Source organism: Alosa sapidissima, chromosome 1 (genome assembly GCF_018492685.1).
Source record: "Alosa sapidissima isolate fAloSap1 chromosome 1, fAloSap1.pri, whole genome shotgun sequence".
Taxonomy (NCBI): Eukaryota; Metazoa; Chordata; class Actinopteri; order Clupeiformes; family Clupeidae; genus Alosa; species Alosa sapidissima.
The window spans coordinates 47,031,561-47,057,621 of record NC_055957.1 but is presented as its reverse complement, the minus strand read 5'-3'; the positions used below and the strand labels follow the sequence as shown (position 1 = coordinate 47,057,621).

At 40.4% G+C, this 26,061-nt stretch overlaps 1 protein-coding gene and 2 long non-coding RNA genes across 6 annotated transcripts in view; 1 reads left to right on the top strand and 2 right to left on the bottom strand.

Annotated features, from left to right (window-relative positions):
• The window catches only part of LOC121707761 (NXPE family member 3-like), a 70,402-nt gene extending 45,874 nt beyond the window's left edge, over window positions 1-24,528 (top strand). For 3 of the 4 annotated variants that reach the window (XM_042090564.1, XM_042090574.1, XM_042090583.1), the window contains 4 exons: window positions 6,690-6,760; window positions 7,049-7,255; window positions 12,614-12,951; window positions 23,783-24,527. In XM_042090564.1, coding sequence (XP_041946498.1) covers window positions 6,690-6,760; window positions 7,049-7,255; window positions 12,614-12,951; window positions 23,783-23,977 — 811 coding nt within the window. In that variant the 3' untranslated portion in view covers window positions 23,978-24,527. Of the gene's footprint in view, window positions 1-6,689; window positions 6,761-7,048; window positions 7,256-12,613; window positions 12,952-23,782 lie in introns of all 4 variants that reach the window. The other variant, XM_042090555.1, reaches the window with a different exon arrangement.
• Window positions 503-24,300, bottom strand: LOC121708530. The gene is made up of 3 exons (XR_006031690.1): window positions 24,231-24,300; window positions 1,557-1,567; window positions 503-515 (listed from the first exon to the last, which is right to left on the bottom strand). It is a non-coding gene; the product is annotated as an uncharacterized LOC121708530 (long non-coding RNA).
• On the bottom strand, window positions 13,939-14,673 carry LOC121708579. Its single transcript, XR_006031706.1, has 3 exons — window positions 14,587-14,673; window positions 14,355-14,357; window positions 13,939-13,948 (listed from the first exon to the last, which is right to left on the bottom strand). It is a non-coding gene; the product is annotated as an uncharacterized LOC121708579 (long non-coding RNA).
• Window positions 24,529-26,061: the final 1,533 nt, after the last annotated feature.

Genomic DNA, 26,061 nt, shown 5'->3' with positions numbered 1-26,061 from the left:
TGGCGTAGTGTTTAATGCAGGCATTTCATTTATCGATCATTCACTTATGCGGTCTACAACTACTGACATACCGATCTATTTTTTATAGTCTATGCTACCGACCTACCATCACAGAAGTAGCTCTCTCTAACGTTAGAAAAAATGCAACGCTGGCAAACTGGCTAGTAGTTACATTAACATGACCGGTTGATGAGGTCCATGCTTCACATTACGTTAACGTTAACTTGCGTTGCTTTATCACATCATACCGTTGCTTTATCACATATACTGTACTGACTGTCTAGTGTTTTAAATCCCCATGTACAGTCAATGGTTACTCCATGTTGAGATGGCGTACATTGAGATATTTGAAAATGGCAACAACTAATAAAAGTATATCATGCATCGACTCTTACGGGAGCTGTGCTAATCTTCACTTCAACGACTAACTTAACGGTAACGTTAATGTAGCTGCTAACGTTAGCATGTAATTCGCTGTCCGTATTTCTGTTGTTAGCTCATTAGTATTCACCATACTAAATTGTCACAGTCTGTAATCAACATAATAAGCTCTCTTAGACGTGTTTAAGAACACCAATAGACAAAAAAAAACTTTTCAGTTGATACGGAACACTTACCATACAAGAACAAACCGATTGTTGTTCGTACTGTTTAGCTAACTCACAGCCGCAAAATTCATCCAGCCAGCTAGCCTTCGGCGCCGTGTCGACCTGCGTTGTGGAAAGGAGAAGGGGGCGGGTTTCACTTGACAAGGGGCGTGTTTAACTCGCTGAGTGGCAACTGAGTGGGCGTGCCTGACTGCGACTCCTCTTCACTGCGCATGCTTCAACTTTTGCTGCGCAGCCGCACTTCAAATTGGCTCCAAATTTTCCAAGATGGCGTCGCCTCGGTGGCTTCAATTCCATAGAACACTGCAGAATGCAGCCACACTGTCCAGTTCTATATATACAGTCTATGGTCTGCTGGGCTGGGCTGTCTGTGTATATGAAGGTGTTTGCATGTAACCTTTGACCTGTATGTCCGATTTTCATGAATGAGGTATGAGGTACCGTTGGAATCCTCGGATGAAGCCCAGTTCAATGCCTTGCCAGCACCAGTTGTAAAGGTCATGTAAAAAAAGATGGCAGAGCGCTATCTTTTTTTGAAGCCAATCTATGTTCATACAGGTCATTAAAAAAAATAATATATATATATATTTTCCAAATCCATTCAGCCCAGTTCAATGCCTTGCCAGCACCAAATCATTTTTTAAAGTGAATCCATGTTCATTCAGGTCATTTAAAAAATATTTTTTTTTCCCAGTCCATTCAGCCCAGTTCAATGCCCAGCTAGCTCCATTCAAACTTAGTCATATATACAGTTGTATAGATTATAACATTGAGAAACACACAATCATTCAGATATTGTACACATCCACGCAACACTACTATTCAAGTTAAAGGTTCAGTATGTAGGAAATAATGGAAAATAAACTGTAACCATTCCAAAAATGATCACCATATGTTGTCAGAGAGTAAGGAAACACGATGAATTAAAGTAATGGCTTATTTGACAACATTACTCTAACCTGTAAAACCCATGAAAAAACCCATGAAAAAAAATGAGTTACGGGGCGGAATCTCTTGGAATTTTCGTTTATGTTTTGAACGATTAATTCTAGAATAGCAGGCTAGCGCGTCCTCCTATTTGGGTTGCCAAATTAGCCAACTGTCAGTTGTAGTCATGAACGCCTATGAGAGGCAGGCAAATTTCCAAAATTAAAACAAGAAACAAATTAAGTGGACATCGGAGGAGCTTCCTGAGATGGTGACGTCTAGTCAAACGAAGAATATCAAGTCTGACGCAGAGCTGGCCATATTTCTCCACAACAGGTAGCCTAGGCTAAACTTCATCTGCATCGCTAACTTCAGCTAAATATGTTACGTTGGTTAGAGAGGTTTGTTTTCACTGTTTCCGTAATGTGTAGCTGGGTCATGGTTGGAGAAACGTTAAAGCAGCTGCAGATCAACTAACGGTAGCTAAGACGTTCTACATACTCGACGCACCTGACCGGTAGCGCGACACTGTGACGTCAAAATGACGTAGATCTTGCTGGCGCGCCAGGATTTTAGCCAGGTAGCGCGAGGTAGCGCACCACTCATTTTTTTTCAGACGAGCGCGACAAAGCGGAAACAGGAAGATGGACTAGTTCGAGGGCAAGCGAGAGTTGCAGTGTTTTGTTACAGTCGTGAATTTGTAATAGTTTGCTGGATAAGTTAATAAAGTTACCAGCGAGAGTTGCAACACATGGAATTAAGAGGAAAGAATAGAAACGATTTATTTTCAAACAAAGGATACAGTATCTATTAAGGCCTGAACAAAATCTCTTTCCACTTCAGGAAATTACACAAACTCAGCCAGCTGCTAGCTAGCTAGCCAGCTAACTAAACTGTTTAAATTATTAAAATTTCCCTCGGGATGACTAAATTATCTATCTATCTATCTATCTATCTACCTGTGTGCACACCTTGGAAACTAGATGATAATGATGGTGGTAGTTGTGAATAGTAGCAACCAAAGTCTGAAGTACCATCACAGAGGCTAGCTAATAGCAGAGCCCGTTTACATTCTCTGCTACTAGTGTTTCTCAAGGGGGCAGGCGAATTCCCGGAAGTAGAAGAATCGACGTAGGCTGGAGGGACCACCTCTCTGCTAACTCTCATAAGTCCATTCATTCTAGGATTTTTTTGAAATACCATAACTTCATATAACATATATCCTGTGCCGATATTGTAGCTTCTGTGTAATCTACATAAACACTACAAAGGCAAAACAGACTCCATTACCTCGTCCGTAACGTTGGTTACCCGTAAGAAGAATGGTTAGCTTGTTCGGTTGGAGGGAAGCTAGCATTGACGTAATCTCTCTTTCGCGCCGTAGGGAGATAACCGTATTGTTTGGATAAGAAGCTCAGTCCACCTTACTGTCTATAACGGTAACTCATAAGCAAAACCTAGTATACACGACCGTATGTTAAGGTAAAGCATTACACAGAGGCAACCTAATAATAATAAAAAAAGTAAACCTAATTTTTTTTTTAAGAAACGGCACTAATCATTTCAGAGGTTTTCGATGGATTGACCGTAGGTCGGAAAAGTGGAAAGAAGATTAGCTTCAAGGCTATAACTTTTTTGTTTTGTTTTAGCATGACTGTTTTTGAAGATGATCATGTATGGTAGCTTCAACATTAACACGACTTGGTGAGAATGATATTAATAATAATACATAAATAAATGTTTAACTTTGATGACTTTGAAGGCGAAGGAAGTGTGAGAAGAATTTCTGTGTATCTATCATATGAGTTACAAGATTCAGTTCGATGGCTAACGTCTCGAAGTTAAGTGTGAGTCTGCGCAGTACTGGGGGGACCAACTGAAAAATCGTTCTATTTGTGCCCTCCCATCGAAAACGACGGAGTCTGTTGGTCCATTTCTTTTACTGTCTATGCTGTTTCTTAATGCAGCTTCTTCTGCTGTGTAACATAGTTAGCGTTAATCTTTTCACAACAGCGACACCTCTGTTCAGGAGAATATTGCAACTAGTGTCGCGCCCACGACGTGTGAGTATAAATGGTTACGGCACTTCTGTGACATCACATTGTCGCGCTACTGGCCGGGTGCGTCGAGTATGTGGCGCACTTAAGTCTTCATTACATCTGGCAACCCAGAAGAGGCTCGCGTCTGGTATTCTTGAGAACGTTCACCAGTGTTTTGATTTTGGCCTACAGAACGTTTGGTAACAATCCTACAAATCGCACCTTTAAGTTACTTATCATTGCCCGGCAAGAAGTCCACAATCGATTCAATTGTCTTGCCACGATCTGTGGAGCTTACGGACATCGTTAGATTACTAAACGTTCTGTATGCTATTTAAAGCCGACCTAACGATGAGTCCCTTCATGACGGTGTGTTGCAATGCATTCTGGGTGCTGTGCTGTGATTCGACGGCTTGTCACCTGACCCACCAAACAACGATGCTTGAACTGAACGTAGAGTAAAAATGAATCGCTACCAAGGCTCCAAATAGCAACACACTTACACCGTAGCATAATGAGGGCATCTACATGTAAACCGAAGCATTAAGAACTACACGGAATTCGAACGAATTTGAAGACATCAAAGAACGAACCCTTTTAGTTTGATGGACGTCCTTATCAGTCTATGGTCTAACTTATGAACGTGTCGGGTCAACGTCAACGATAAGTAAGCCACGTAAACGTTAGCTATTTGCTGTTGTCGTATGCTTTACGTGATGGCCATTCATCACACTGTTTGGATGTTACTTACTTGGTAGTCTGAATCAGAATTACCTTACAGTAGCTCTCAGTAAGTTACAGTTTATTATAGTCATGTGATTTACATAAAGTAGTAAACAACAGTAATGTTAAACGTGTCAACAAGTTAGATTCTACCCCACAAGCCACAATAGGGAACGTTCAAGTAAGCGTTAGCACATATACAAACCTATTAATGTTATCTAACATGCTAAGCCTTGAAAATGAATGCGTTAGCAATAGCCACTGCTTTTTTTGAGCTGAAAAGCGTTAAAAATGCGTGGAAATGCGTTAAAAACGTAATCAGCCAAATTGACTCACTTCTTAAGATCCTTGGTATGGTGTTACAACGATGTGGAGTCGAAATGTAACTTGTTAGTATGGTTTTAATGTGTAAACACACCAAGTGAATGGAGTCATTTTAGGTACTACTTTCACGAGGTCTGTAGTTCTGTCAAAATGTATCTTATCTTTGAACAGACTACATGGTTACCTTCCTTAGACTTAGTAGATGTAGTTACTACACTTTGGAGGCGAAATTCGAAGTGTAAATATGGTTTTAATTTGTAAACAGAACAACCGCGATTTTGCAAGCTAGAAAAAAGTGAATGAATGAATAGTTACTGCTTTTCTGAGGGCTGGCGTTCTCATAAAATCGACGTAATCTTTGAAAAGACTACCTGGTTATCTTCTAGACTATATATCTAGACTTCGTAGATGTAGTTACTACAATTTGGAGTCGAAGTGCAAATATGGTTTAAATGTGTAAACAAGACGCCTGATGTTTAATATATGTTAATGAATGGGCACAGTATTATTGTACAGTAATGGGCTATCGGTAGTATGTAAACAGTTCATGTGTTATGTGATTTACATAAACTAGTAAACAACAGAAATGTTAAAAGCTGGTATTGTGTTTCCTGAATTCTTACATTCAGGCATTCAAATGAAATGTAATTAAATAGCATATACTCTATCAGTGTATGATACTTGCATGAGCAATGCAAAAACAATTAAACTATTGTAGGCCTAATTATATTTTACATTAGTAAAGCAGTACTCTTGATGTGCATGCTTTCACAAACTTTTGTGAACAATCTTAGCACTTTAAACATTGACTGTTTTGAAGTGCATGTATAGCAATATAGTATAAAAATAATAATAATTGTGATATCATTACAATTTGATGGGGGGTGGGTTCATGTAGGTGGGCCCTATGACCCCAAAGTATGCCTTGACTGGGCCTCAGGTCAAAGAAGTTTGAGAAAGGCTGATGTAGACGACAAAGCAGCAAGGAGGCGTCGTGTGATCATTTAAACAAGTTTTATGACAAGGTCGATGAGGGTGGGAAAAATCGTACATTTCTGTGCAAACTTTGCCTGCACTTCAGTCACATTGTCTTTTAAGAAAATGCAGTCCATTTTTCGGTTCCAGCAGCCAACAACCTCAGAACTGACCCTTCAGGCCTCTCAGGAGGCGCTGGCCTTTGCCCGCAGCCAGAAGAGAGCAAGCAGAAATTTGATTGCCTTTAAAAAATCTTGACTTCTTAAAAAATCTTAAACTGGCTGCATTACGTGATTATTTCTGAGATTCTGATACGTTTTTAACCATGACCTATACACAGTTCTGGTTTGAAAATGTATCTCTTAAAATAATCACTTTATGCAGTCAGCTTAAGATGGCTTACTAGCAACTAACTAATTACCCTAGCAACAACCTAGAAACCACCCCTGTAATGTCAACCTAGCGACCACCATAGCAACCAGCATGATTGCCCTAGCAACCAGCATAGCAACCACGTTATTTATGCGTTTTAGCTTATTGGATGATGCGTTAATGCAGATAACTTTTGATCCGTGTGCCCGATTTTCATAAATGAGGTACCGTTGGAATCCTTGGATGAGGCCGAGTTCCATGCCCCTGATCAAACCCACTCTTGCAGTTCCTCGAAACCGCAATTCTAGTTATAGCTTCCTATTCACCCACTTTTTGTACGAACTACTGCTCCTAGAGCGTTTGAGCTATCGACGCCGTTCCAACTCCAAAAATTCAGGCCCGAACCGGTGTAGGCAGCTTGTTAGTATGGTTCTTCTGGCAATGTCTAATTGGCTGGGCTGTCTGTGTATATGAAGGTGTGTGCATGTAACTTTTGACCCGTATGTCCGATTTTCATAAATGAGGTACCGTTGGAATCCTTGGATAAGGCCGAGTTCCATACCCCTGATCAAACCCACTCTTGCAGTTCCTCGGCACCGCAATTCTAGTTTTTTTTTATAATTTGACAGCCATACTTTTTTCTAGACTTGGTGACCTCAAGATGCTACTGTTTTGGCATTTTTACAAAGTTTCTCAGATACCATGTGCTTTGTTTCCTCAGTCAACATGTAGACCACTGGCTGAAGGGTGATTCACGGCAAATTAGAGTCATTGCCTCTAATTCAACTATTGGTATGTTTTTTTTCTTTCTTTGGATCTGTCTGCATCAATGCCACCCCGAAGCAACACACACATTATGCACTCATATGAGAGGCTGCAGGCCACAGCTGGGCTGCTATTTAACTATTAAGGCCAATTTCAGCAGAGCAGTGTTGCCCAACAAAATATGACGTAAAATACAAAAAATCTGTGTCTGCTAGGGTGATTAACAAATTACTTTAGTTAAAAACTTACTTCATTGTCTGGACTACCTGCAGATGACCCAGATCATTATTCTTCCTCATACTGTCTCACCTTTAGGAACGATCAAGTCATGTAAACCTGGAATGCCAACACCAACACCAGCAGGATTCTACATGAATGATATTTGGACGTCATTTGTGTGTGCCACCCGTCATTTTGGGGATGTGAATGACAGAACTCAGTGTCTGAAGGACAAGCAAATCTACACAATGGGAGACTCGACCTTGAGACAGTGGTTTGAGTTCCTCTGTGGGGCTGTGCCTAGTAAGTCAAACAAGCACACAAACTGCGTTCACACAGGCACTGAACTCCTGACATGTTAGTAGACATCAAAGGTGTGGACTGTATGTGTGAACACAATGTCAGAATTATTTTCCCAGGGCATCACCTTCACCTGACACTACCAGCCCCTTGGTGCTACTAAGCTTGGGTGTTAACCAAGTGAGTCTATTTGTGAACAACCAGGGGAATTAAAGCAAGAGAGTGGAGGTGTTGATGATGTTTCTGTGAAGTGTTGGATCAGATAAAGCAAAGTACTGTAGAACTATTTTACACCTACATTTGCATCATAGGGTTTCATCAAATTAGTGGTAAATTTGTGTTTAAATACTGTAGATGTCCTAAAATATTGCAACCACAGAATGTGAAGGGAGCAAGGGCACAGGCACAATCCCCCTTAATGTACATACTGTACTGATGCATTACTATATCAGTGCATTATTATGACCGCCGCGCAGCGAAGCGGTCATATAGGTTTAGTCAGATTTTTTTTTTTTTTTTTTTTTTCACATGGCCAAATTTCCGTCAAGGATTCCAGGGACACTGAAAGACCGGGGTACACGAAACCTGGTGGGCATGTAACCCCACATGGATAGCATGGAACCATCGTTTTTCGTTTTGATCTGTAGCCCTCCCACTGGACTGGACCCCCCCGAAAGGAGGGTAGGGCAGACACAGTTTTCTGTGAATATCTCGAGAACCGTGGGGGTTTAGGAGGACCACCTTTTTTTTGTATGTTGATCTCAAGGGGCCATGTCAACCCATTCCATGTATAGCGCCACCTAGTTAAACACAAAAAAGTAAAAATGAGGTGTTGTAATCGCAGGTATCTGTGACCTAACAAAGTCAAAACTGCACAAAATTGGAAGTGTAGGATCATTATGACACCCTCTGAATGCACGCCAAGTTTTGTGGAATTCCGTTCATGGGGGGCCACACAATAAATTAATTTATGTTACTATACACCAACTGGCCTGTAGGTGGCCGGAGACAGTTTTCTGTGAATATCTCGAGAACCGTAGGGCCTAGGAGGACCACCTTTTTTTGTATGTTGGTCTTAAGGGGCCATATCAACCCATCCCATTACCACTTTTTTCATGTATAGCGCCACCTAGTTAAAAATTAAAAAGCAAAAAATTAGGTGTTTTCATCACAATATCTCTGGCTGACATGGTCAAAACTGCACGAAATTGAAAGTATAGGATCATTATGACACCCTCCGAATGCATGCCAAGTTTTGTGAACTTTCGTTTCGAACCGTAGGGCCTAGGATGACCAATTTTTTCGTATGTTTGCCTCCAGGGGTCATGTTAACCCATTCCATATGCACACATGTGCATAAACAGATACACACGCACACACATACATTCACAGTAATCATATGTATGACACATACTCACACAGTAGACATATGTACGCATGCATGCACACACACACACACATAAACAGAAAAATTGAACATGCAGACATGCACACAATTCAAGAATTTCTCAGAATTATGAACAGGCAAGATGGGGGTGGGGTTGTATAAAATAAATTTTACATGTGAAATCTATGAACTAATCATGTTTTGGTACTTGTTGTCTAGCAGATATTGTACCAGTGAGAATTGAGTGTGCATAATGCAATTTAGTGAGACAAAATCATATATGCCTTTCAGCGTGATTTATTTTTGTGGAAAAAATGTGCTGGACTGGGCGGCGGTCATATTTTGTACCGCTCTGCAGTACATCTACTTACTTAGCACTTTAGTTTTTACTTTTTGCCGACCAAATTAATAGGCTATTCTCACATTTTTATATTTAGCACTGCCTTGCTAGTTGCTAGTTTTGTTTTTTTTGGTAACTTATGATCTGTGTGCTGAAAAAGCTTGGGATATATTTTCTTTTTTGGTGACATAGCTTATCTGCAAAGCTCAAAAAAGGTTGCAAAAATATGCAAACTGAAGGCCAAGGGGAATACCAGTCTGAAGTTTTATCCTTTCCTGGGGTACTGGCAGACATCCCTCATAACTTACCGGCACACCACATGTGTGCATATGGAATGGGTTAACATGGAGGCAAACATATGCAAAAAATTGGTTATCCTAGGCCCTACGGTTCTCAAGATATTCACAGAAAACTGGCATGCATTTGGAGGGTGTCATAATGATCCTACACTTTCAATTTCGTGCAGTTTTGACCATGTCAGCACCTATTTTTTCGCTTTTCGTTTATAACTAGGTGGCGCTATACATGAAATGAGTGGTTATGGAATAAGTTGACATGACCCCTTAAGATCAACATACAAAAAAAAGGTGGTCCTCCTAAACCCTACGGTTCTCGAGATATTCACAGAAAACTGTGTCTGCTCTACCCTCCTTTCGGGGGGTCCAGTCCAGCGGGGGGGTCTACAGATGAAAACGAAAAACGATGGTTCCATGCTATCCATGTGGGGCTACATGCACACCAAGTTTCGTGTACCCCGGTCTTTCAGTGTCCCGGGAATCCTTGGCGGAAATTTGGCCATGCGAAAAAGAAGTTAAAAAAAAATCTGACTAAACCTATATGAACGCCGCTTCGCTGCGCGGCGGTCATAATAAAATATACGAACGTCTTGGAAAAATTATTTAAATAGCTTAGAAGAAAGCCACCTTCGGTAGGCTACTCGGCGGGAGGTAGCATGATGTCATTGTTGTTCTTTTGCGCATGTGGGTCAGTTCGGAACCACAAACAGTTCACACTAAAAATTTGATGTAGGCCACATTTTAAAAGGTAATGTGAACAGCTAAACAAAAAAATTGGATCTGAGCAAAAAATCTGAATTGAGCATTAAGACTTATGGTGTGAACAGGGTCTATGATGAATAGAACTGAAATAGATGACGATCAAAAACTCATGAAAACGTACAATCTGGACATTTTATCTGGATATTTTATCATAACTCGGCTTTTGAGGGTTGCCGCTTTGGGTCGAATCAGTGACGCATGCATGTCAGGTCAAAACCAGGCCATTTATTTTCGTGGGTTTTATCACTATGTGGCAGTCTCGCCAGGTCTCGCTAGGTCACTTCCCGGAAACTTTACAGCCAACACACGGTATATCTCCATTTCTAGAAAAAAAAACAGGGATTTTGATGAAAACTAGCCACTGTTTAGCTTGGGATTTCTCAGGAACAGAGGCATCTAGAAATAAACGATTTGTACCCACTGAGAGCTTAAAGTCTCACCTTTCAAACGAGCCATACTATGTGTCCATAGCTATAAAATGGAATACGCTGTGGCTCTACAAAAATTGTCAACAATCATCTAGATTGCTGCCCCTCTGGGCAAAAGCTTCTGAAAACAGTGAGGCATTCAAAGTGTTAATGTATGTTAATGCACATATAATTTGAACATTGTAATAACTGATATATTTGTGAAACGTAACCACTAAAGTTAACCGTTTTTTGTACACTTTTTCCATAAATATGCTATAAAAAGACACTTTTTCCATAAATATGGTATGAAAATATTGGACATATTGAAAATATTGAAAAAATCCAAGAATTGTCAGTGACTAGTTGCCAACTTGCCATGAAACATTTATTTTATCCTTTAATTACTGTACATTAAATAAAACAACAATAACAAAAAAATGATGCTCTTTTAAGCAGGTTCAAAGGTTATATCAGCGATTTCAGACCCAAAAAAGGCCCAAACATAAAAGATCACATTCATTGAATCTTTCCTAACGATCCCCTAGCTGTCTGCCCCATAAGCAGGCCGTCAAAAAAACGTGTCTCTGTAGGCACCCTAGGCTCCGAGATATGTACACAAAACAATTGCTACCAACAAGGGTTTACAAAATAAAGTGTTTCAACCAATAACCGACGATGCGCATTTAGGAGAGTTTTAATTGCACAGGAGGGAGGGGGAGGGAGTAGCGAACTAGCTCTGTGTTTTGTTTGAACATCAACAGAAGTGACGTATCCCCACTATCACTGATACAACCTTTAATTTAAAGGCCTCATGAAACAAAGCCCATACCCTGATTGTGAAACTACCCATATAGCAATATAATAGCCTTGGTGGTATATTTGCTACATCAAAGGAAATCGTCATAGACAAGGCTCAAAATGTCATTACACTTCTGTGATACTATGGAGAGGGTCCCTGCAGACAAACTGAAGTATTTTTAATTTTGTAAGGCTCTTGCTATAGAAGTCCTTACAAGTTGATTATTGAATGCAGCACAAGCTACCGTCAATGGACGCAAAAGGAGGAGACTCAAGTTAATCAACTTGTAAGGACTCTTTTCTCACAATATGGTGGTGACCAGAATAATAAATGCACTGACTGCAAAACAGTCCTTTTTTATACCCTTGCTGTACACTTACATAGTCCGATTAACGTAATTAACATCCCCAACGACAGTTTACAGTTGTTATCATCTAAAAATAGACCCTAAGTTGTTCTTAGACCAAACTTTTCCTGTAAACCACCCATTGTATTTACTGTTACTGTAAGTGAGAAGATATTCCACCCAAGCAAACTTGTATTTTATGAAAACTCCACTCCATTCCGGTCATGTGTGAAAAGGCTTACACACATAGGCTACACCATACAAATATAGTATTCACACATACAAATATAAGCAAACACACATACACGTTACAAAAAATCTTGAAATCTTATAGCTTAAATCTTGAAAGGCATGGTAAATGTTTTCTCAATCAACTTGTTCACTGCTATCACAATCAATGTCCAACAAACGCATGGTCCTCACACTGTTGGTTTATGTCACTGTTGTTTGTCCATCATGCTAAATGGTCATTACACTGTTCTTTCATCTCATAGAACTCAAGCGTATTGCTAGTATTTTGTAGCCTAGAAATCTAGACGCATCCTAGAGGCAGCAAATCACATTTGCTTCCAGGGCTAGTCTAGCAACTCTCCGTTGGCTTGTGAGCTCGAAAAATGAAACTTCTATCAGGCCAATCAAATCGTGTATAGAGTCGTTAGGCGGGCTTAACATAATGATTGATGGCAGAGTTGCAACGGTTTGGCTTGAATTCCCTGCTACAGTACTTGAAAACAAAGAAGATGGATGTTGCTGTTGGCGAACAGTGTGACACGAGTTAAGCTTTTATTAAGTTGGCAAAAGTTTGAACTAGCCAACTAGCTCCGCTGGTGGGAAACGCATGACTCCTATTGCGTGCAGAGGGAATCTGAAAGAAAACCGATTATCCCGCCCCTCGGACTGAGCACTGCGAACGGTGAGTGCCCAGACCCTACATTTTAATGTGGGTCTGGCTCGTCAGGGTAAGTATTCCATGTCCATCACGTCAAAGCATGCTAAGCAACACACTTTTGTTTCCACACAGCTCTAAAACGTATGAACCTCTACTCTGATCGCCAAGTGGGGCCCTTTATGGCAGTGGACGTAGCGAACAACATCCTCCTGCACCACCGCTCACATGGTGCCCCCCGATGCTGCCCTGACGGCCCGATTGCGGCAATGCACTACATCAGTAACCAGATTGATGACCTGGCTGGTGGGCCACACACTGTTATTGTCTTGAATGTATTGGCTCACTTCACCCAATTCCCAGTCTCCTTCTACGCTCACCGGGTGTACCAGATCCGTCGTGCAGTAGTGGCACTGTTGAAACGTGCACCACAGACCAAGGTCATCATCAAGACAGCCAACACAGGGTACAAGGTGAACATTTCAAACTCTTTCCTCTCACCACATTAACTGGAATGCAGACTTGCATGAATAGTTTGAATAGTTTCCTTCTGTGTCTGTGTGTTTGTTTATGTGTGCTCCTTATCTAAGTTTATATGAGAGTATGTGCATCCTTGTACTTTTTCTTTTTCGCATGGCCAATTTTCCGTCAAGGATTCCCATGACACTGAAAGACCGGGGTACACGAAACATTGTGGGCATGTAGCCCCACATGGATAGCATGGAACCATCGTTTTTCGTTTTGATCTGTAGCCCCCCCACTGGACTGGACCCCCCGAAAGGAGGGTAGAGCAGACACAGTTTTCTGTGAATATCTCGAGAACCGTAGGGCCTAGGAGGACCACCTTTTTTTTGTATGTTGATCTTAAGGGGCCATGTCAACCCATCCCATTACCACTTATTTCATGTATAGCGCCACCTAGTTAAAAATTAAAAAGCAAAAAATTAGGTGTTGTAATCACAATATCTCTGGCTGACATGGTGCACAAGTTTCGTGGACTTTCGTTCATGGGGGGCCATACAATAAATAAATTTATGTGTACATTTAGTGACCGTACACCAACAGAGTTTTCTGTGAATATCTTGGATGACCAATTTTTTGCATATGTTTGCCTTCAGGGGTCATGTTAACCAATTCCGTATGCACACATGTGCATAAACAGATATTCACACACGCACATACATTCACAGTGGGGCAGCCGTGGCCCACTGGTTAGCACTCTGGACTTGTAACCAGAGGGTTGCCGGTTCGAGCCCCGACCAGTGGGCCGCGGCTGAAGTGCCCTTGAGCAAGGCACCTAACCCCTTCACTGCTCCCCGAGCGCCGCCATTGTAGCAGGCAGCTCACTGCGCCGGGATTAGTGTGTGCTTCACCTCACTGTGTGTTCACTGTGTGCTGTGTTTCACTAATTCACGATTGGGTTAAATGCAGAGACCAAATTTCCCTCACGGGATCAAAAAAGTATATATACTTATACTTATACAGTAATCATACGTATGACACATACACACACAGTAGATATATGTACGCATGCATGCACAAGCACACACACAGGCACACTCATAAGCACGTGCACGCACGCACACACATACACACACACATAAACACATACATGCACACAACAGGGCTTAAAATTCATTTTTCAAAATGGGGGGGGATTCCCCCCTTAGGTTATTAATGTAGGGGGGATTTACACAATTTGGGGGGGAGGGGGGGTCGATTCTGATACCAAGTCAAGAATTGCGATTTCGATACTTCTTCGATACTTTAAAAAAAAAAGTGTTTGATTTTGGGGCCCCCACCACCCTGACGTCATCAGTAATATATACTGTAGTGGGATCATTCACAACAGTGGACATCCTAGATTCTGCTTGACTCTCTTCACACACACACTGAAAATGATGGCTTATGTGATATGTTTCTATTTCATATATTTTTTTTAATTCATAAAGAGTGCATTTAGTTAATAATGTATTTTTTAATGTATAGCATTTTACTAGTAATTACTAGTAGCTAAACATATTTAGTAATTTGAATGCTTCATCTTGACGTTTAACCTATAACACTTATCTTTAATGTGGTGTGTAGGTCAATGTGGTTGAGTGCACATTGGTGATGAGTAGGTGTAATTGAGTGCCTGTCACTTTAAGAAAATACGTGAGAGTAATTAGCCTCCCTTCAGCCTGACGGTTTTAATTTAGGCTAGTCGCTAGTGAATACAAGTTGTGCATAAGGATATGTGGATGCAAATCATTATGTTTTCTATGTCATTAGATGCAATAAATGTTCAAAAAACTAACAAGTCGAAGACAATCTTTCTGGGATCCAGTGTTGACGTGACCTGAGCTAGCAGGATAGTTACCAAGGAGCTCTTTCCAGATGTAAAAGTTTGCCATGGTTGTGTAGCCTATTTGCGTAAGCGCGAAGTGGTTCTCTCTCTCTCTCTCCCTCCGTGTGTGTGTGTCTGCGTCTGCATGAGGCTGATGATGTTCAGTTCAACTCGGTAGTTGATCCGTCCGGTCAATAGCACCGCATTCACGCCACTTCATGATTATATTAACGTCATCAGACAGGCTGTAAAGTGTATGCGGGAATTTCTCGCATTATGATGGCTAGAGTTGCGGGACTTGAACAAATTATGCGCAATACCCGCAATCCCGCAGTGAAATTTAAGCCCTGACACAATTCAACAATTTCTCAGAATTATGAACAGGCAAGATGGGGGTAGGGTTGTATAAAATGTACTTTACATGTGAAATCTATGAACTAATTATGTTTTGGTACTTGTTGTCTAGCAGATATAAGTGAGAATTGAGTGTGCATAATGCAATTCAGTGAGACAGTTAGAATCATATATGCCTTTCACCTTTTGTTTTTAGCCAGCAGCCAGACCAGCAGATACCCTGACTTTGCTGAATTACTGAAGCTAAGCAGGAACAAAGTAGGAAATGAACACAGTTTGACAAGCGTGACTTATTTTTGTGGAAAAATGTGCCGGACTGGGCGGCGGTCATATTTTGTACCGCTCTGCGGTACATCTAGTTATTATTTATTATTATCTAGACATATCGAAGCTACACAAAGCCTTAACTCAGGGTATAAGTTAAGTGATGCCACGATAGCAGTTATGTGATATTTGTAAAACTACAGTAGGCTTTCAGCTCAGATCTGTGCGTGTTCTCTGTGTTGGGTAGCCTGACCAGCCAAACCCACATCAAGATGTAGGGTCTGGGAACTTACCATAGGCACTGCTCAATGCGAGGGCAGGATAAACGGTTGTCTTTCAAATTTTTTCTGCACGCATTAGGATAGCGCTACAACCGGCTATAATGAGTCCCATGCATTTTCCCACCAGCGGAGCTAGTTGGCTAGTTTATCAAACTTTTGGCAATTTAAAAAAAGCTTAACTCGAGTCGCGAGTCAAAGACCGCTGTTCTTCCAGCAGCAGCATCCATCTTCTTTGTTTTCAAGTAGCAGGAAATTCAGGCGGAAATTCACCGTCGCCGACTCTATACACGGTGTGATTGGCCTGATAGAAGTTTCATTTTTCAAGCTCGCAAGCCAACAGAGAGTTGATAGGCTACCCTGGCTGCAAACTACATTTGCTGCCGCTAGGGTGCGTCTAGATTTCTAGGCTAGGTGTTGGGATGATGTTGGCCAATCATGAAATGTGGAGACACACAAGACCGCCTACCATAAAACTTCAAATAATGGCCGAGTCCCAAATAGACGCCTGTCTCTTTTAAACGCCTGGTGTGGCTACAGGTTTGAGTTAAAGGCTGGTCTCAAATAGAGGCCTGGTCTGTTTTTTAGTTTTGGGTTGTATTTAATCTTCTAAAACATGTCAGATCGTCTGTTTAAGCCAGTATGGTGCAGACTGCGCACGCTAACGTTATGATTAGATAGCATTAAAGGACTGCGGCGGGGAAAAGGTAGAGTTCCAAATTGTATAACTTTTTTCAATATGAACTATGCCTATATGTCCGACTTCCGATTCCGATTCATCCCTTTTGTTTCAATTTTGCGGATAGGCCGATGGTAAGCTTGTTTTTATGCTTGCAACAAAACAAAAGGGTTCACAAACGTTATTCTTTAGCCTATTCTAAATGCGTACCGCCATGGCGATAAGAGAAAGAAGTAGGCTAGCTGACTGTTGTCAAATTTGCCAACTAAAATACGGGAGAAACGATATGGTTCATGCTCTCTCATGCTGTTTCATTTGTGCTGAAAAGGAGGGAGAATGAAACATTACTCACGTTCCACTTTTTGCATAAATAATTCCTGAACGGTTTTGGTCAGGGCTGAAAATGCAACTGTATTTGACAAAGGACAGATATAGGTTTCTAGTGACAAAATATGAGCTTTCAGTGTGATACGATCTCTTTGTAAATTATGTTTGATTAAAACTTGTTTCATCTGTTCTGGCTATCCCTGCTATTTGGATCTTATCTCACTGAATGAACAACATCTCAACACTAAATGAATGATGATCCGTAATTGTCATCGGATAGCCAGCTAGTCATATGGGTAGACATTCAGTGTGTTTGAAATAATTAATTTGATAATATTTTCCATCTTTGCAGAGGGAAAGTTTTGTGTAAAGGGAATTAAAGGCCTGTCTCATATAGACGCCTGTCTCTAATACTACCCGGGGCAGTTTGGCGATTTGGGAAAATAAAAGCCCAGGTTATTATTTGGAGTTTTACGGTATATTAAAAAAACGATTACTTCCGCATTTATGAGCGATAGCGTAATCTTGACTGCGGTCATTTTTAGTGTCTAGCACAGGGATGGGCAACTTTGATGATGGAGAGGGCCACAAAATGTTCTTGTCGCTGTCAGAGGGTCAGTGACCGCGCACAACACGTCCACCACTGAGATATCAGGAATCAGGAGTATTAAATATATATACAGTATGTCTGTACAGTTTATTAAACCAACATGCATTAATTTAATATTTTCTATACTCAAATGCACTTTTAATATTGCTTCTATTCACCAATTAACTTGAAATAAACAAAAAATATTACACATTCACAATAAACCTTTTTTCCACTGTAATGGGTAATTGTGACTTGTAAAAAGGCTCTGTTGTTAGTGTAACTTTACCAGGGTTCCCAAGTCAAATGTAAAATTCCATGACTTTTCCCTGACAAAAATCCTGAATTTCCATGACCAATCAGGAAATTAAAAAATGGGCATTGAAAAAACAGGGCTAACTACAACCACTCAAGCAAGTAGTAACAGAAAAAGCTAATAACTTAATAAACACCAATGTTGCGTGTAAATATAATTGTATTATTGTATTTTGGCAAGCCAATGTTAAACTCCTACAACAAAATTCCCTGATATTCCATGACTTTGCCCCTTAAATATATAATTCCCTGACGTTCCATGTCTGGAATAGACTTCATTAAAATGCTGATGATATTCCTGAAATTCCATGACCCGTGGGAACCCTGCTTTACTTTGAGGTCGGCTACGACAGTAGCTCTAGCAGCTCCAATGTTGCCTATTTTTAGTTATCTTCGTGCATGGTGTTGTAGTGGTGACTTAAGTTGAAATCTTTCACGGCTGATTTAGTTTCTAAGCATAGCCTACTACACATAAGTTGACTTTGAATTCTGTGATAAGATCAGCTGTTTCCCACCTTGTCTGAAATGTATGATTCTGAGTTTTCTTTATAAACCACTCTCTGTATCTCTTCCTCGCTGGCTGTAGTGAAGAAAGCTTGATTCCGCTGGATTTTTTATATAGGAAGCGCCCCTATCGGTGGACTGTATCATTACAATAAGGATCCGGTTCAGATGTGGTAAAAACCATGTGAAACAAACATTTTAATCAGTCCCTCCAGGAATTTGCGATGTTGCGATTGCAACAATTAACGCAAATTCAGCAAATCCTTTTGTCCAAACACTGCAACTTTGACCAATCATCGGAGTTTCCCTGTGAAATTTCACCTGCCACAACAGTCCCTCCTGCAGAATATTGAGACTGCCCTATAACGTTATCATTCTTCAGTTTTGATGACTAGAATCGCGAATAGAATAGATGAAATAGAAGGCCAACGTTATGATCTGCTTATTTGCATCTCTCAACCTGGTGTTGCTAACCTACCTTGGCTATGAAAGTAAGTTAAGGCCTACTTGGTTTAAGCCTTAGGCTGACATTTGTAGGCTATGCAACCCATTGGCAAACGTTCTGGAGATGTCCTTTTAGCTCGTGTAGTGCAATCAAAATCATAGAAATTATTGCAATAACAATGCAAGACATTTACGTCTTCTATTATCCAAGAATGATTTCATTCAAGTTATTTTTTAACATTTATTTTAACTAATGAAATAGAAAACATGTCGAATTGCATCCACATATCGTAAGAGATGCAAGCCCTCCAATCCACTCAGAAATGTAATTAGGCTACTCTCACGTCCGTAAAGTGACAGTGACAATATGAAATGACTAGATACTTAGTTATTAGTAATGCAGGTCACAGAATATGAATTATTAAAAAGATATGAACTTAATATGAATTACAAAATATATGAATGTATTGAAACATATGACCTTTAGAGGTGGCTGTCTTTTTTTGAACAGTTCTACAAAAGGTTATACTGCTTTGTGAAATAGCAAAGCATTTACACAAATAAAGTAGGTCTACTTTAATTTTCTGTAATCCTTACTATTTACTTTTACTTATCCTTCTTAATAAGCATCAAGATGATCAGTGTGATTTTGGTCTTACAAATGTTAATTGCCTTCAATTAAAAAAAAAATCGTAACTATTTTTGCAATTTTCACTACCTCCCGCAATTTCTTCGCAACAAACTGCTAAAAACACAGCAACTTCCATCGCAATTTTTTAGAAAAGTTGGCTCAAAATTCAGGCATTTTAGGTCGCAACAATCTCAAAAAATCCTCGCAAAATCCTGGGGGGACTTTTTAATGACATTTCAAATTGATCCGCGGGCCACACTGAGTGACGAGGAGGGCCCCATCCCTGGTCTAGTCTATAACATCAAATAAATTGATTGCCATCAGATGTTGTATTGTATGCACGTCCAACAACACTGTTAAAGCGCCTGCGAGATCCAAAATGTTTGGAGAGACGGAGCTCCACCTGTAAGATATATGACAATCAGTTTTTCAAGATAATTGATTGGTCAGTAGGCGGTAGTTTGACACGACTTGAGCTATACTTAGCACATAACCAGGGGGGTATTCCATCAACCTCGCACGCAAAGGCGGCGCTTAACAGAAATAGCCTGGCTTGAACTAGCGTAGACTTTCACTTGGGGCTGAAGCCGTTCCATTAACTCAAGTTAGCGGCATCTTGGCCTCGTTTGTTCAAGCGAGGTTTAGTAACAATCTTTGGTTTAGTTCAGCTTTATCTCTGCTCGTGCACGAGGTAGAAAAGTAGACCAAAACAGTAGATTGATGAAAAGACGATATATGTCGTAAAATTAAGACAATACTAGACGATTCCTGTTCGATAGGCAAGCGCCATCTACAGGATTTTCATGGAAAGTCATCAAATTTAACATCGAGAGAAAAAAATAGATTGCCTACAGAAATTGGAGAATAATGAAAGCATACATTTGCTAATGGTTTGAAATCAATTGCGAGTTTGGTTGGCTTCACTCTTGAACACATAGACTATAGTCTATGCTTGAACAAAACGAGTGAATGAATAAATGGTATAAACTCAAATACAACTTTGGCATATAGGCTATTCAAAACTATCTATAGCCTACGTTCTTATATTAAAAGAGTTCACTCCAAATTATTGTCTAGGTTTAGGTGGTCATAAAATAAATTAGTATTAAAGGAACCGTATGTAAGAAAAATATTTCAATTAATCATAAAATGGCCCTGATATGTCACTAGACATTAAGAAATCATGTTCATTTCAAATACTTATATCACTGACAACAGTAGTCCGGCCAGGATATTGTCATTTAAAAAGTGAAGTTGCAGCCCTCAACTGATGTTGATGTTGTGTTTTGTCATGTCATGTTGTGTTTTGGCCTGATGCGCCACCCTCCACCTATCTACTAATCACGGGGAGGGGATACACCGCTCTTCAGTATTTTGAAAGTGATTGCAGTACCAGATTTGGCCACAATCTTACATATGGTTCCTTTAACATAATAGCCTATTGTCTCCCATAAGTTATCTGAAATGCAATGGCTTTCAATTTAATTTATGCCTAGTATTTAATCTGTGTAGCACACAGTTGATTTGATATTAAATATATCGTTGACACATGAAGCAGTTTTAATTATTAGCTGCCTAGGCTGCAGAATAATTATCCTTTGGCTTGCATCAGATATAATATAGCCCCACTGGCAAATCTGTCACTGAACAGCCTACCAAATGTGCATGACCCTTTATCAGCAGTAGACATATGTCTTTCATCAAAGATTATAACTAAAAACAGGGCTCCGAACCGGTTCAAGGAACGAAAACCGAAAACGAACGGCATTTTACAGAATTTTACGAGGAGCGGAAACGGAAACGAAAACAAAATGGTCTTCAACTGTTCCGGAACAGAAACGTTATTCTGAAATCCACAAAACCGGTTAATAACGTTTTTTTTTTCGTTCTCTATATATTTGCTAAAATTTCACAAAAGCATATCCTAAGTGTTCTACTCGTTTGATTGTAGGCGAACAGCCTAATAATTTGATTTCTGCAGTTTGAAAAAAAACAAAAAACGAATAAATGGACATTTGGTCCAAATGTGTATATTTTGTCTTGTTGTTGTAATGTAACCTATCCGTCTGCCACTTAGGATCTTAGGCCAGCTCGTAGCGTAGGCTACTGAAACTGATTTGGAAATTGTTTGTAGCCTCTGCGTAATAGCCTATTTTGCCTGTCCACGCCTTGTCATTTTAAAATCGGGATTTGAAATGTTTGCACAATTATAGCCTATTCTATGTAGAAGAGTTAAACGGGAAATTTGAGATAGGCCTTGTCAGCAACAGACAGGTTCGTTTATAAACAGGGTTGGAATTATAGCGCAAGCCTTTGAAGATGGATAAAACCAGGTAAGGAGTTAAGCACGTATCCAGAAATATTTTTGATAAGAAATTATTTATAGGCATAGGTTAGGCCTACAGTAAGTCTGTAGGCTATGGGATGGATAGCCCATCTGAATGTTTTTGGATGCCGCCTGTGATTTATTATTTTTGGGCATAGCTACGGTATAGGCTAAATCAAGGGGAAATAATGAGTACGTCTATTCTAAGGTAAAGTCCACAAAAATAGACTTGATAGGCCCGCCAAACACTGCCGAAACTTTAAGAACAAACGATATTTTGCATTCCGAACCGGTTCAGGACCGATATGTTGGTGGCGGAACGCATGCAAGAACGAAAACGTTAAACATAGGCCTACCTGAACCGTTCGGAACGGAACGTTTGAAAAATAATTTCGTTTTCAAGCCCTGACTAAAAATGCCATTATCAAGGTGATAAACAATGTAGCCTTAATACTTTGTACGGGAAGCGAACCTGCGAACACGCAAGAATGTAATTCCTTCATACCGTCTCGCTGCACGTTACACCACCACCGAATGTAAGTGACGCAGAGTAGCACGATTCCTAGAACCACACGCATGTGAAGTTAAAACATGTTTAATCGTATAATCTTCATACATTCTTTGGAGGTAGTGAATGTGTAAATCCATGCTTTGTGCACTGTCGGAAAAAAACATTTCTATAGGCCTACTTCTATTTTTGAAGTTTTAGGCTACAGGTGACGAGAGCACAGGTTGACGGAACCATCTTTTTGGACTCGTTTTCCGACTGATTGTTTTTTTTGCAACACAGCTTAATTTAGCTTGAAAGTTAACCTGCAACGGAGCAGGTTAGTTCTGTGGCATAAATTCCCATGGTTACCAAGCTGGGATTCACGTTAACCTCATTAATGGAACGGAATTCTCACTAAAATTAGCGAGACTTATCGAAATAAGCCAGGTTTGGCCTTTAGCGAGGTTGATGGAATACCCCCCTGCTCCTGACCAGGTTTGGTTGGCAGCGACGCTAAAACAGAGCCACTTTTGTGTCACAGCATACTCTGGCTTTGAGCACAACATACCTCGCTAACCCACTAATCAAGCTTTGTAGTATACCCCACTGATGGGGTATGCCAATGTTATTGTTAAGAACTGGGTCTTTTGAACAGCCTCTTTCACTGTTTTTTCATGTTGAAATGTGTCTGTTTACTAAGGAGCCCGGGAGGTATCATGAAAAAAAAAAGGTAAAAAAAAAAAAAACTGAGAAAAGGTATGTACTTGGGACAAACACTGACTAGGTTTGCGAGATCTTGAGTTTGTTTTGCGAGATCTCGAGTTTCTTTTGCGAGATATTGAGTTTGTTTTGCGAGATCTCGCAAATCCATCAATGCATGAGAACCACAAACGTTCCGGAGAGCTTCAGCCACTGAAATTAGGTTGCAGTGCCTTATTTTGCCAGCAAGAGGCGAACAAGAGCAAAACTAACGAGCTGCGCACATAAATGCAGGCCAGGCTGCAGTGTCATTGTCAGCGAAATCACTGAAAGAGACCTCAGAAGTGCGCTTACGTTACGTTTGTTAGTGATGGATCGACAAATAGCAACTTATTTTAAGATGGGGCTCAAATACAGTCTACATTAGGCTACATGTAAATTGAGCTGTAGGCTACATTATGTTAATTCAAAGATTGAAGTTAAGAGAAGGCCTAGGCTATTGTCTTTTGCTCCGACTGGAAGGCTATTTTAAAATCAGGGCCGGTTCTCGGAGGGGGGGTTGCAACGGGAGCACCCGCACTGGACCCGGTCAGGAAGGGGGGCTCAGAAAAATAAATAATCATTAAACGCTTTCTGTGGTGATTCTGCATTAAGTGCATTCAATGATGTGTCTCGCTTACCAGCTTAAGGCGTTGTTGCTTGTTGTTTCTGGCAGTTTCCCTATTGGCTGATAACAGTTTATTTTTAAAAATGTATCAAAAGTTACCCCTCCCCCGTAGGGAATAGTAGGCTACGTTAGCCCATCTGACTGCAAGTGTCAAGACATGAGATTATGAGATTCTGTTCTCGGTAGCAGTAGCGTAGCCAGAAATGTTCAAATGGGTGGCCATACAAACATTAATCATAGGCATGCTATATTTATGACATAAAAGTGGAATTTAGTTTACCAGCATTGTGTTGATAATTGAAGTGTCTGTAGTGGTTTGGCTGGAGTTGGTTCAGGTGTGTATGTGTTTTGGGTTACTCATCTTAAAGTGTGTATCTGTGTGTGTGTGTGTATTTGTCTGCTTTGCAGGATTTAAACCGCAGTGACTGGTTAGCCATGCAGCTGGATCAAATCCTCCGCGAAGTATTCCGTGATGTGGGAGTTTACATCCTGGATGTGTGGCAGATGACTGCTTGTCACTATAATGCAGACGATCTCCATCCTGCCCAAGTGATCGTCCAAAACGAAATTGACATTCTGCTCTCCATTATCTGCCCCCAGTAAGGAGGCAGGCCCATGTTATGAGAATATTGAAATATGGGATATTTACGGGAAAATATTGAAACGGGAAGACAGCAGGGAAAAAAGCAAAAAATATGTGAGGGTTGATTACAAAAAATGTAATCGAACAGAAGTGGGGTGGGCAGAACATGGTTTAATCTGTGTCAGATGCCTTAGTGTCCTTTTTTGCATAAAACATTAATTGTTTTCTTCTTGATTAGCTACTTGCTTGTGCTGTATCTGACTTGTACGTTACTTTGGACCAAATGACTATATGTAAATGATGTACTGGTACATGATATGACTGCTGCATGGTGTTGGGGCTGTAGCCAACATGGTGGATGGGGTGGGGGTGCAACGTTTTTCCAATATAGAATATGTGGATCTTTTTGGTGTGTGAAACTATTTTCAGACAGTCTTATTGTTGTGTATGTGGTTTCATGCACTGTGTGTGTTTATGTTCTTGTTGTTCTTGCTGCGCATTGGTGACGTTGATGTGATTGATTGCGGTTGACTGATTGCGGTTAGTAAAAGAAAGCTTATGTTAAACCCTTCGTCTGGTCTTCATTACCAAATGCGGTATTAAGGTTGAATGTGTGTATATAATTATGATATACACAACACTTATGGTACCATACTTAAACTTTTACATTCAGCTGTGGAGTAGGCCTACCAGAAAGCTTTTAATCACAGCAGTAAAATCACACTACAGCCAATACATGTTTTGCACTTGATGTGAAAAACATAAACTGCTCAAGCATTAACGAAATTCCCAGAAAGGATTCAATAGAATGTGTCTTTTAGAAAGTTACTCTCCACCTTAATGTTTCTATAGGTGTTTTGTTGAAAGTAAAATGTTCCAAGACCAACAAATATGTTTTTTTTGTTTCTTAAAGAGCATTTACCTGTGTCATCTGAGCATCTTCTGAGGACCCTGACAATTTTAACAAATGGAAGTTTAACCTGTTATGGGATGGCTGAAATTCCTTGTTTTTTTTTAAAGACTCCTCTTCATCTGGTAGTTTGTGCAAAAAAGCAGCTGCCTCCTCCACTGTAAACCGGTTCTTTCCCCCAAACATGTCCACAAAACTTTGCAAAACTTCATAAAAGTTGACAAATGCTAAATAACTCCCCAAACTCGCAATTCAAAGCTCGCTCTTTGAAGCTGACGCGAGCACATTGCAACTTCTCTGGGAGCACATGGTAGGGTGCATGTGTGTATCATGGCCACAACCTAACACAACCATCATGTCATATGTCGTTTGAATCGTCTCCTTGTTGGCTAAAGCGTTAGCGGGGTCTCGTAACATGGAATTGCAACTGGTTCAAGCAACTGTTGATCAAAGTGAAGGTGGTCAAAATGGTATGCAGAGGCATCATTGGGTTTCCGGCTATCTATCTCAGTCTCTCGGGAACCAATTGACCTGTCGCTAAGCCCCCCCCCCCCCCCCCCCCCCATTGTTACCGTGTGAAAACTCGGACAAACAAACCAGACTTGATTAGAAATACATTGTGGACAATGGCAACGGACAATATATGAAAGCAGGCTTTGAGGACGTTTTGATCGATAAGAGGATTTACTTTCCTCCAGATGCTATCAAAAGGGACTTAATTATGCTATGGAGGGGTGTATTCAAAACTTTAGAATACATACAAGGTGACAAGCAGTTGTGGCGAGTAGACGTGCAAATCACCGTGCAAAAACCACTGACGTTAATGCTAGCTAGCTAGCTAGCGGAAGATTGATACTAAGATATGTTAAGTTACGTTAATATTTGATGTAGTAAGAATATAGTAGTTGGTTAATGAGCATTTTCATCTTGGGATTTAACAGGGAACCTGTGCCCATGTTGTTGGCTTAGTAGCCTACATTACATCGAGCTGTTGTAAACGCGAGAGACGTCCTGTAGCAGGGCTGGACTGGGACTAAAAAATGGCCCGGGCATTTTTGGCCATGGCGGCCCACCATGATTATTTATACGATATACTGAGGCACACAACATACCAGAGGATACAGTATATGTGCACATTTATCATCCATTTCGGGAAAGCAATGTTTCACTGATATTACATGATAGTAATAACTG